Raw genomic sequence first — 12,439 nt, forward strand, 5'->3', positions numbered from 1 at the left:
AGATAGACAGAGAGGGGGGGGGGGGGGGGCAGAGAGAGACAGAAATAGAGGAGTAGTGATAGAGAGAAATAAAGAGAGATAGAAAGAAATTGAGAGAGGTAGAGAGAAATAGAGAAAAATAGAAGTAATAGGGAAAATAAAAAGAGATAAAGATAGAGGTAGAGAGAGATATAAGACGATACTAGGCGATTTGACAAGAGTTTAGACGATATTAGAGAGAAACTAGAATAAGTGCAGATAGAGGAAATATGGCGAAAAGGAGGAGAGAGAGAATAAAGAGTGGAGAGAAAGAGTAGATAGAGAAAAAATTAAAAATAGTTGAACAGGTTGTTCATAAGACAAAACCAAGAGGTTAACAAGTTACTCAGACGATATTAGAGAGAAACTAGAATAAGTTCCGTCGACTAGAATGAGGCCGTCAATCATCATGTGGTCGATATGGAAGAAAGCCCCTCCGTTGAGATGTCTCCAGGTGAGCTTTCGATTGTTCAGACGTGCAAAATGGGTCCTACTGGTGGTCATTCCTCTGACCGCGGCGAAATTCATTAGCCTCAAAACATAATCATTGGTGATAGAGTCAGGCGTCTGATAATGATGATTATGATTCACGAAAGTAAGGCCGACGCTATAACGAAAACGAGATGGTGTGAAACACGTTTTTTCTTACGTGTGGAATAATATTAACAATTGAAACACATATGAAACACATATGAAACGGTTTACTTCATACATGGCACCGGCATAAGAAAAAGGAGAAATGAAGGAGTTCGAGTCGATGACAGCCGTAGTCCATCCACAGGCTGTCAACAGCATAAACCAAGCCAACATCCTCAAAATGAACAAGTTAGGTTGTTATGTCAGAATGAACGTACAAATGAGCTGTCCTGTACAACACAAGACAGTTTCGTTGCCTTGTGTGAGCCTCAGCTGTATGTGAGCTCTCATGAATAGTTTATTCATTAGGCTGTTAGAGTGAAAAGAGAGAACAGTCGTCAGTATAGTGTCGCACCACAGTCTTTTTTCGAAGCCTAGATAGAGTGAAGGCTTAACCTACAACGATCTCCATACGTTTTGGAGCTCGAAGAACTCCCCCTTTACGTCATCGGTGCGTATAAGAGTACCAACATTGCAAGAGCCAAGTTTCCAATCGTTGTCCTTTTTAGTTTGTCTGTGTCCATACCGATTGTTCCAATTAGCATTATTCTCTGGATTGTTCGTAGAACAGTTGTTTTAGCATACTGCCTTACTGGAACCGCGATGCCTAGTCTCGTGATGGAACTGCCGAGACGCCGCATTTTATAGTTCAGCCGTTCGCTTCGGTTCAGTCGCTGTTCACTAATCTGTAGGCCCACGAACCGAAAATCTTGGAGTGGCTAAGATCGAGTGTATCTCCAGTCCAGAGCTCGAATGGTGTCTTTTGTTGATATGAAGCCGTATTCACAAATTCGGCCCAGTTGCGCGTCCAGAATTATGCAGCACGCTATCGCCACAAAAAACGATGCTTACGCTTCTATGTCTGATCTAATTTCTTAAGACGTCTCCTTGAATTGATTCTTCACCAATTGCACATATTTCTAGATCTATGATTCGGGAGGGGTCATCGATCACTTTTAGAAAGTAGCGACGACGTTGGTGTTGGCGTGTTCATGATCCAAACAGGCCTTAAATGGTTCTTAAAGGTTCCTTGCGAGTTGACTTACCCTTGAGATGGAAGCGCATTCTTTCTGGTCGTTCGATTTCGCTTTACCGGTGTGCTTTCCCGTCAACGCCCAGCACTACTTCTATTTGAGGCCGAGTTTTTGGTAATTTTGATAAACCACCGTCTACTTCTGCGTCTCGCCGATATAATGCTCTTAAGACACTGTACTGCAATCTTGTTCGTAGCCTTCTGGAATACGCTGCCCCCATCTGGGCTCTGTTTTATACTTCGCTCGCCATCAAAATTGAACGAATACAGAGGCTATTTAACAGGTTTGCACTAGGCAATATAACTTGGTATGATCCTCTTCATCTCCCAGATTGCCCAGCTCGCTGAGCATTGATTAATTTGGAAGCCTCAGGAGCAATGCGATCAGATAATATTTATTTTCTCAGCAGAAGCATCGACTGCCCTCAATTACTTCAGGAAATTCCATCCCGACAACTGCGAAAAAAAGATTGACTCGTATCACCGGGTAGGTGAAATTTTCCTAGAAACTCAATGAAACTATCAAATTTAAAATGAAATTGGCAGCATTTGAGCATGAGCATGAGCATGAGCATGATTGACCGCCCGCGGTTGCTACTCCGTTATTGTCAGATCAGCTGTAATTACACAGAGAACCAATAGATGATGCTTGGGACTAACATTCATCTTCAAGGCAATACCAGCGCCGGCCGCATCCGAATGCAGGTCAAAGAAGGAGTGTGTATAGGAATATGTTGACGTGATACTCGCTTTATTGGAAGCCGAGAACACCTCTGCACTTCCACGAGAAATCACTGGGATGTTGGATGGAGAAAAGGTTAAGGTTTTCAGCAGGTTTCGTTTTGGTAAACGATGCGCTGAGTTCGAGTACCGGGTTCATAATAATAAATATCGCACGTACGAGTTCATTATACCTTCTACGGAAGTCATAACGCGATCAATATGTTAGATGAAGTAACACCGCAAAAACAAAGCGCACGCGAGGATACCGGACCTATGACTCAATCAAGACCGACTCAAATATTTGAACATCTGTTTATGTTGTTATTATGCAACTACCGAAACGTATCTCCCATTGATTGATCTAAGCTGACTACACAATGTTACGAAAGCTACAAGAGTTGAGTCCACGTTAACGCCTCGCGACTCCTATCACTTCTTCTTGAAGTAACCCTATTTATATCGAAAATTATAACACGGTTATAACCAATCTGTAGAAAATACGACCTCATGAAAGGTATCGACGCGAAGTCTCTAGATATTCGGTCACCCGGGCATCTGGCTTTGAGCCTAACAGGTCGACTAACGACGTTTCTTTTATACTGTTCGTCTGTTCTATAAAAGCGATTTTTTGATTCGAAACCGATTTAAAGCAGTAATAAACTAAAGAGTGTTGTAGGGTCACGCACAGGTAAGTGTGGTACATCCTAGTGAAACGCAAAATGGTATACCACACTAAGTGGACGATTCGAACTAAGATATCATAAAACTCTCCCGGGCCGGAGACGCGTTTTACCAAAGCATTATGCACGACCGCTCAATCCCCGACTACCGACGGAGACGCTCGGGAGCACGATATTTCACGCCGATTCTCTATTAGCTGTCGATGCGAGTGTTGCCTCTCAAATAGAAAAATTGGCAAAGTTCCATGCATCCAAAGCCCCAATAATTTGAAAAATGCAGATACGCAGATTGACCAAAATATATATCTTAAGTTTGTTGACAAAATGCCGAACTAGTCATTATTGAGACATAGTATACAAAAACCTCTGCTCAAAAACTAGACAAATCGAAAAAATTGAATTATAAGATTTCGACTTCGACTAGCAACAATGCACCATACTCTGAATTCCACAAACCACACCAGTACTCTCTGGGTGACGAGTTCAAGTAATGTTACGCGTTATGTTGGCTCATTATTAAACTGTGCAATAGGGACCTTTTTGTCAAACGACATGCGTAAAAGCATAAGTAATGTCGAACTGGTCTCCGCGGCACGTTCACACCCGGACTACAGTTTTGTCCTGTACTTTTTTTTTCACTTTCCGGACTATACTTTTTCTGTATCCGACTACACACTTTATCCTGGACTACACCCGAAAGAAACAGGGTGCAGTCTCAAAACACTAATAACAAAAACAAATGCTCTCAAATGCCGTACGAAAAATATGACAACTGAGTGTAGCGTCGCTTGCGTGTTCGTTTTCGTGCTGTAAAGTGTAGTCCAGAACGGTGTAGCACAGCTGCGGAAACGAGCTTGACACACCATTACAGTATTCCTGAACCCTTTACAAAATGCCAGAACAATTATTATTCATTTCACCGTTTTGGATCTGCGCCTATAAAAATTTAGCATATTTAACAAAACTTAGCTATGGCGTAAAAATAATTATTCAAAAGCTAGTGAAGTCATAAATAGAAAAGGAATGACAATGGATATTAAAACATAGTCATCAGATATATTTCAGTTCGGAAATTAAAGACAATTTTAACATTATGAAATATCGCAAAATAGATAAACAGCAATCGTCTGGTACACCTTTCCATGCGGTGCATAAATGAATGACAGAACAGTACGAAAATGCTACGCTGTGGTAGCTACACATGAAAGATGAATTCGCCATTAAATGACGCACAAATTCATCGCTAAAAAATCATACTGTACTGCACACACTACAACACGAAATATATATATAAAAAAAAACAATTTGATTCTTGTCGGTGAAAACTACTACCTTCGAGTCATTTATAAATAAACAAACATGTCTGTAAATGTATGCACTTATCTTAGCCATTGAATCAGCTTTCAGCAAACAAAACATGCCTCCGCTCGCACGCAAACAAGTATAGGCAACTTGTTTCTATGGTTACAACTGCCGCTCTCTCAGTTTCTGCCTCTCAGCAGATCGTGCCGTCGGCGGAGAATAAGCTTGCACACTACCGTATCAAAGGAAAGTCACCAACACAACACTGCGCTTTAAAAGCAGCCATTTGCTAGGCGACAAATTGTGAAAAAAACGGCAATAAAACTTTAAATTTCCAGATCGTTTTACTTCCACATCACTTTTTAAACACTGTCATAACACTCGAAACACTTTTACCCACAATTACCACACGAAATTCACGATTTATCGTGCTATATACCACAATAAAACGCGATTACCACGGACACATTAAATAAAGCGTCTACACACGTCGCCAGCGATGCCAGCTCCTCAAAATGAAATTGGCAGCATTTACCGAAAAATACAGAACGATCAAAAGTGTTGCCAGTTGGATTAGTTTTTAAACGCAAAACTAATCCAACTGGCAACACTTGTGATCAAAGATGATATTTTCTCTGAATTTTTTGCTTTATTTTCTTCAAAAACTACCAACCAGTATTTCTCGGAAGTTTTACGTTTTTAAAAAGAAAAAGGTTATATATATATAAAAAATGTGCATTTTGCGAGCAGGGGATGATCAATGCCATGCCAAGTTTGTTCTTTTCCTTGATCATTTCGTATGCACCCATATACAACATTTGTAAAAATAGATTTACATGAATGCTTAAATCCAATAAAGGTATTTATATTCACTCTTGTGTTCTAAAATATTGATGTTGTAATTGAAGTATAAAATATGAAATTTGACGTAATGCTAGTTCTTAAGAAATAGCGAAATAAAAGAAATGACTCTTAATTTCGAACAATTTCATCACGAGCGATACCGGGAACGTTCAAATAGTACGATACCACATTTAAATCATGTTGAATAGTCTTCGAATTTCTTTTCTTTCCAAAACTTTTGAACAGCATATCAAATTGTTATGAAGTTTGTTATTTGTAAGTTTGAGAGATGACTCGTTTGTATGACACTAGTTATGTTCAAATAAGTCGTGTAATACTTGAGATGATAGATTTTCGTTGTTTTGACAATTTAATACATAACGGTTGCTTAAGTTTGATTACAATCAAATGAAAAGGTAACGTATAGGGCAGACAAACTTTGGAACTACGTGTTCAATCATAATTCATCAGTTGACCCTTAACTAGCTCGCTCATCTGATATCAATATTGTTAAAATCGGTTGTGTAGTTTCTAAGATAATGAAGTTTCGTGATTTTCACGTTTCGATACATTACAGACGAAGTTACAGTCCGATTACAATAAAAATCAAAAGGGTATTATGAGGCAGCTAGACCTTTCATTCGGTACTAATTCTGTGGAAATCGGGTCAACCATCTCTGAGAAAAGTGAGTGAGTCCAAGTAGTCTTCGGAATGTGTTTCTTTTCATAGCTGGATTTCACATTTTTAAACATAACAGGCAAAGTAATAATCTGTTTGCAAAAAAAAAATCATTGGGGTCTTATGGGGCAACAAGACCTTCCATATGACGCTGATTTTATGAAAATCGGTCTAGCCATCTCTGAGAAATATGAGTGAGATTAAACAGTCTCCAGAACATTTTTCTTTCCATAACTTCTGAACAACATGTTCAATCTTTATAAAATTTAAAAGTTAAGGGTTTTTTAGGTAGCCCGTTCATTAGAAACCAATTTTATTTAAATTGGTTGAGTAGTTTCTGAGATATCGATGTTTCGTGATTTTTACATTTTGATACATAACCTCTAAACTAACAATCAGAATACAATAAAATTCAATAGAGTATTATAGGGCAACTAGACCTTTCATTTTCAATTAATTTCATTGAAATAGGTTCGGCCATTTATGAGAAAATCGAGTGAGATTAAAAGTGAGTGCGAAAAAAAGGTGCACAAACACACGTACACACCCACACACAAACATATACACCTATACATGCATATATGCAGAAAATGCTCGATTCGTCGAACAGAGTCGAGTAGGAGAAAGTCAATATATTTACTTTCGTTATGTGATTTTACATTTTTATGAACAACGGAAAAAGTTACAATCCGATTGCAGTGAAATTCAATAGCAACCTATGGGGAAACTAGACCTTTCATTTGACACTAATTTTGTGAAAATCGGTTCAGCCATCTCAGAGAAGTGAGATGAGTGAGTTTAAACAACCTCAGGATATCTTTTTTTACATAACTTTTGAATCATAACGAAATTTGAAAGTTAAGGGTTTTGGAGACAGCCCGATCATTTGAAACCAGTTTTATTGAAATCGGTTATGTGGTTTCTGAGATATTGATGTTTCGTGATTTTTACATTTTGATACATAACCTCTAAACTAAAAATCCGATTAAAATGAAATTCAATAGCAATCTATGGCGCAACTAGACCTTTCATTTGCAATTAATTTCACGAAAATCGGTCCAGCCATCTCTGAGAAAAGTAAGTGAGAAAAAAAGTTGCACATACACACACACACATACACACATACATACATACATACAGAAGAAGGAGAAAGGCAAAAATATTTCAGAATGGAAAACTTTTAAAAATTTAAAATACTTTTTTTTCTTATACAGAGTTTTAAATCAATTGCAAGCTGTTTTCAAGTTTAATTTTTGGTTAATTTTAAGATGATGACCAAGTTGGTTGATTGCTGAATTTATTATTCGTCTGTTATAGAGTAGTAGCCTATTTCCGCATCGTGGTGAATGAAGAGGTAGACGGGGGATTGACTATAAGACCACAATGAGTCACGCTAGGAGGTATAAAAATTGACAAAACTTTCGCCAAGGGGCTTTGAAACGACTTCTTACCTAATTTAGTATGAACTAATTAAATTTTGATTTTGACACTGTCAAAACTTTCCTCCAGCATATCCGACGCAAAGTTATCCAATTTGCCAAGAAACCTTTCGAGATATAAAATTCAGCGTTAAGTTTGATTTATCGTATAACTCACCCACCAGCAAACTTTTGCCTAGAGGTCACCAGCATTGATTTTTGTTTTTCGTTTGTTGACATGATTGTTTCGAGCTTCCTTTGAAGTGATTAGTCATACAGAAAAAAACCCTAGAAGAATGTTGTTGACGGCAAAATCAGGAGAAACTTTTCTTTTCCGAACCCGATCATGTACGGTAGTGTGATGGTTCTGCCCCATCAAAGAGGCATTTTTTATGCTAATGCAGGGAAGCTTTGCCAACAATTTACACCCGAAAAGGTTGCGTACCATCGGAAACTTTCCTCCTCCAGGGGAGAGGACATAGATTTTCTTGTTGTTTTTTTTTCGTTCACTTCGAGAAACCATTACCATCCCGGAGCCATTTGTTCACTGATGAGATTTTCCCCTTTTGCTGGTGACCCTGCGGTGTACACACATACTACACCGTTCGAATCAAATCGAACTTCGAACGAAGTCACGTTCATCCAGTATTTGCCCTTTTTGTACGGATTTCCGCCCCAAACCGTCGAATCACTCTGAAATGATTTGCATGTTTATTTCTCCTTTGGTTTTTTTTTCCTGCAGATTTACGAACGGCATTTGACCTGTTGGACAGAGATCAGGATGGCCACGTGACACCAGAGGAGCTGCAATTCATGCTGCGAAACCTAGGCATTCACGTGCGCGACGAGCTCATCGATGACCTGCTGCGTGAGGCCAGCCGAACAGGTGTGTATCCCTCAGTCAATTTGATAATCCGTAAACAAGAGCTTTTCCGGGATTTCGTGTGATTCATGGACACCTTTTATTAGAAAGAAAAGGATTTTGTTCATGAGTGACTAATCAAATCATTATATGAGCCGGGTTTAATTTAGTGTGCCTGAGCACCGTTTGACAGCATAATTTGTTTAATTGTTCGTTGTTCGACTGCAAATTGGATTAGATGGATACGAATAATTAATATTCGATATGGATCAGAATGCTGTATGAACGATTTATTCAACAACAGGCAGTCACATACACACCTGTACCATTCCCAATGTTCGAGGTCTGACAGCAACGCCATACAAAAAAAAATCTTTTCATTCATGTTATATATCTATAGCAAATCATTCTAATGGAGGCGTACGGTGTTTGATTATTGGACGTACACTGAAAGCTCCTCCAGAAAAGTATTTTTCATTTGCAGAACCCAGTTTATGTTATTATGAAACATTAAACAAAATCGGTTCGGCTTTCTCCGAGAAATTTCCCCCATCCTTTGGCACCCTTACCTATGCATTCACTATCAGGTGTTGCGGTGTTGCACAATCAATTCCACAAAAAACCTCCATTCAAACTGAACTTTTTCAACGATCCCAATAGCTCAATCCGCAGTGCATGGTTTTCTCGTCATACCGTAGATAACCGGATCGACCCGATTGCCACACACGTGACAGCACATTTCTCAATCCGCCACACGTGACAGCCGAGGTCGTGTTTTGTGCGGTCGGCATCGGACTGCCTTTGGCACCAATTCGTGCCCATTGACTGCACCGAGCTGCAGCTGGAAAGGGTAGCCTGTAATATTCATGAACCGATTATTGCACCATGGCAGCCTTCAACCTACTTTATGTACAAACCACACCATCAATTCACACACACACACGTATACAAGCCGTTAACAAGAACGTTACCCATCAACGATTCAGGGAGCGGCTTTTGTTGTAATGCCAACTGATTCCAGTTGAACCGAAACCGGCGCTGTGAGCAACAGCTGCGTGCAGGAAACGGTTACCAACTGGGTTTAATTACTTACACGTGAGCAATTTCGAGTAAACTTTGATTCCGCTTTACAGTTGAAAAGGCTTGCGCTCATTGGCAGCCAGCTGGGAGCTTTTGGTTAGGGTTCGGTTCGCTTCGTATTCATGTTTAATGGGTTTGAATTTCTACTGTGTTTCAGGATGTTTTGAGCAGTCGATTGCAGCAGAGTATATTGAATTGTTTTGTATTAAGAATGGTTTTTGCGTTTTACGATTCGCTCGGCAACTCGAAGATGGTTGATCCGATTTGCGTGCTGGTGGGGCATTTCTACTATCGAAAGCAATAGTGCGATTGGTCTCAAAATGTTGCGATGTTTTCTACGGGTTGAGCGGACAAAACTGACTCTAACCAATCTTGTATCCTCATATTTATTTATTCAAAAAAGAATTAATTCTGAGAAAAAAATCAAATCTTCATATAATCTCTATCTGGAATAAAGCACTTAATTTAGTAGCCACTTTTGCTGTGCTGTGCATCTAGTCCTTAAAAATAGTAGTTTGTTTCCAACTCAACCTTTTCATTCGAGTGGAGTACTAGAGCCTTATTTTCTACCGGGAATCCCAAGTAACAATATCAGTTTTAAGATGCACTTGAAGAAGTTTTGATTGCTTGTCCTTTAAAACAGTGTATAATCTTATTATTCTCACAAACTGCTACAAATCAGCCGTAAAATCCTCATAAGATCGAGGAGGCCCAAACTAGAGATGGTGCTCGAGAATAGTTCCTAAAGTTCGCTTTAAACTCTATATTTTTATCGATATGTACTCATAATAGAATTTAGGAGTTACTCACAGCCTTTAAAAAACTATAACAAATTTCGAGAGTTTTATAAATTAGGTTTGCGATTCTTCTTTTTAGCTTATTTCGCTTGGAACAGAATTTATTCATTATTTACATTGAGCAATTTATGAAACAAACCCCATCGATCTACTCCTTCTTCAAAATGAATGTCATCGTAGTCGTTAAATAAAATAGGTAGGTCAATCTTCACGTATTTTCAAGTTCATATATGAGAATTTTTAATTGCCGAGTTCAGTTTATACGTGTTATGTGGCAAAAAAGTTTGTAATTTTCAACGCGCCATGATATTACTGCCAAATAAATAATTTATTTAGAAAATAAGAAAAATATCTGAATTTTCGTTAAGTTCAGATCTGCTGGACTATAAAAAATTTAACTAAACTTTGTGTTCATCATGGTCAACATTCACTACTAAACCTTCAGGATTATTAGTAGCATTGAGAATCACGGTCTTTTATTACCGTTTAATTACAAATGGCTATTATTTTGACGGAGTCAATCACAGTCTGTTCGCCATATTTGTCGATGGTTTTATATTAATCCCTTATAAGACGGCTTCTAACTAAAACTTCTTGTGCAAGACTAATAATGTTTTTTTAGTATCTCGATCAGCTGGCATTTACTTATTGCATTCTCGGAGAAGAATACTTGCGCTTGAATAAAACTCGTTTGAACTTTTCAAGACAAACAAATTTTATCATTCCGCATCGAACACTCGACAGAAACGGACGTGCAAAGTGGTCGTTCTATTACAATCCGGTCCGTGTGTACGAATAGCCAAACAAAAGAGTGTATTATTCGCGCTAAAGGCCAACAAGATTGTGAGTTGTGTCGCTACGTTCTGTACCCGGCTCGCAACTTTGGCTGCATTGGTGCAAAATACCAGCTGCAGTTTTGATCTGTGCACAGTGAATAGATCTTTCTAATTCAAGGCCATCAGTTGACAGTCGAGTGTGCTGAGTGATCTCACACCCGGCTCACTGCTGCTGGCTGTATTGGTGCTGCTGTACTGGTGCTGCTGGCTGCTTTGGGTGCAGCTTCGAACGATCGGACAACCACTGCTGGAAGGAAGAAGTAAATAGGTACGTGTTCTTGTCGGCGCTAGTGCGCTACATTTAGCGCGATGGATATAGATCCCTCGCCTCCCGTGCCACCATCCCCGAACCCCCCTGACCCTGACCCTTCTGTTACCCCCTCCCCTGTTCATTCTCCAGTCCCCCCTCGCCCCAGGCTTTACCCGGACGGATCTCAACAGGGCAGCTATACTGTTTATTTTCGTCCAAAGGCAGGAGTGAATTCAAAGCGATTAAACATACTGCAAATTTCAAAAGACCTGACGAAGGGGTACAAGGCCGTGACCGAAATTTCCAAGGTCCGACCTAACAAGCTCCGTGTCGTGGTCAGTGATCTGGCACAGGCCAATGCTATCGCTTGCTCTGAGCTCTTCACACGCGAGTATCGCGTCTACATACCCGCACGAGACGCGGAGATCGACGGTGTCATAACCGATTCGAGTCTGTCTGTCGAGTGTATCCTAAAAAGCGCAACCGGTTGCTTCAAAAATACCGAAACACAGGCGAAGATTTTGGATTGTAAGCAATTGAAAGGTCCATGTCTCTCGTCGGCGGTAAAAAAGTTTACACTCCGTCAGACTCGTTTCGCGTTACGTTTGCCGGATCTGCACTCCCTAGCCACGTCTCGATCGACCGGGTTCGTCTGCCTGTGCGATTGTATGTACCCCGTGTTATGAATTGCACCAATTGCAAGCAGTTAGGCCACACAGCCGCCTACTGCTGCAATAAGGCACGATGTAGCAAGTGTGGGGAGACTCATGCGGAAGATTCTTGCAGTGTTTAATGCTGAAAAATGTATTCACTGTGGGGAAAACCAGCATGAGCTCTCCACATGCCCGGTGTACATGCAGCGCAGAGATAAAATCAAGCGGTCACTTAAGGAGCGTTCAAAGCGTTCTTATGCTGAGATGCTGAAGAAGACCGTGACCACTTCTACCATAACATCGAACCCCTTTGATCTGTTGTCCTCTGATGAAACCGATTCTGACGATTCATCAGCGGGAACATCTTATGCCAATCCTGGGGAGTCTAGGAAGAGGAAAAATGTTTCTTCTCCTAAACTTCCCCGTAAAGGTCCTAAGATTTCCCAAAGTGTAATGAAAAGTACGAACAAACCAAACCGTGCTGCGGAAAAACCGAAGCAAACTCCTCCTGGGCTTGCAAATTTAAAGTCCCAGAAGGAGTTCCAAGCACTGCCAGGAACATCTAAAACCCCAGTTGTTCCTTTTGCACATCCAGTTGATGAAACAAACTCTGGATTAGTGAAATTTTC

The 12,439-nt window shown here is 40.0% G+C and overlaps 1 protein-coding gene across 15 annotated transcripts in view; it reads left to right on the forward strand.

Moving 5' to 3' along the window:
* Positions 1–12,439, forward strand: part of LOC129725310 (calcium-binding protein E63-1) — a 213,899-nt gene that overhangs the window by 160,561 nt on the left and 40,899 nt on the right. For all 15 annotated transcript variants that reach the window (XM_055680936.1, XM_055680937.1, XM_055680938.1 and 12 more), the window contains one exon: positions 8,075–8,218. Coding sequence is in view for 13 of the 15 variants with exons in the window: in XM_055680938.1 (XP_055536913.1) it covers positions 8,075–8,218 (144 nt within the window). In the remaining 2 variants the exon portion in view is untranslated. The remainder of the gene's footprint in view (positions 1–8,074; positions 8,219–12,439) is intronic.

This window comes from Wyeomyia smithii, chromosome 2 (genome assembly GCF_029784165.1).
Source record: "Wyeomyia smithii strain HCP4-BCI-WySm-NY-G18 chromosome 2, ASM2978416v1, whole genome shotgun sequence".
NCBI classification, from domain to species: Eukaryota; Metazoa; Arthropoda; class Insecta; order Diptera; family Culicidae; genus Wyeomyia; species Wyeomyia smithii.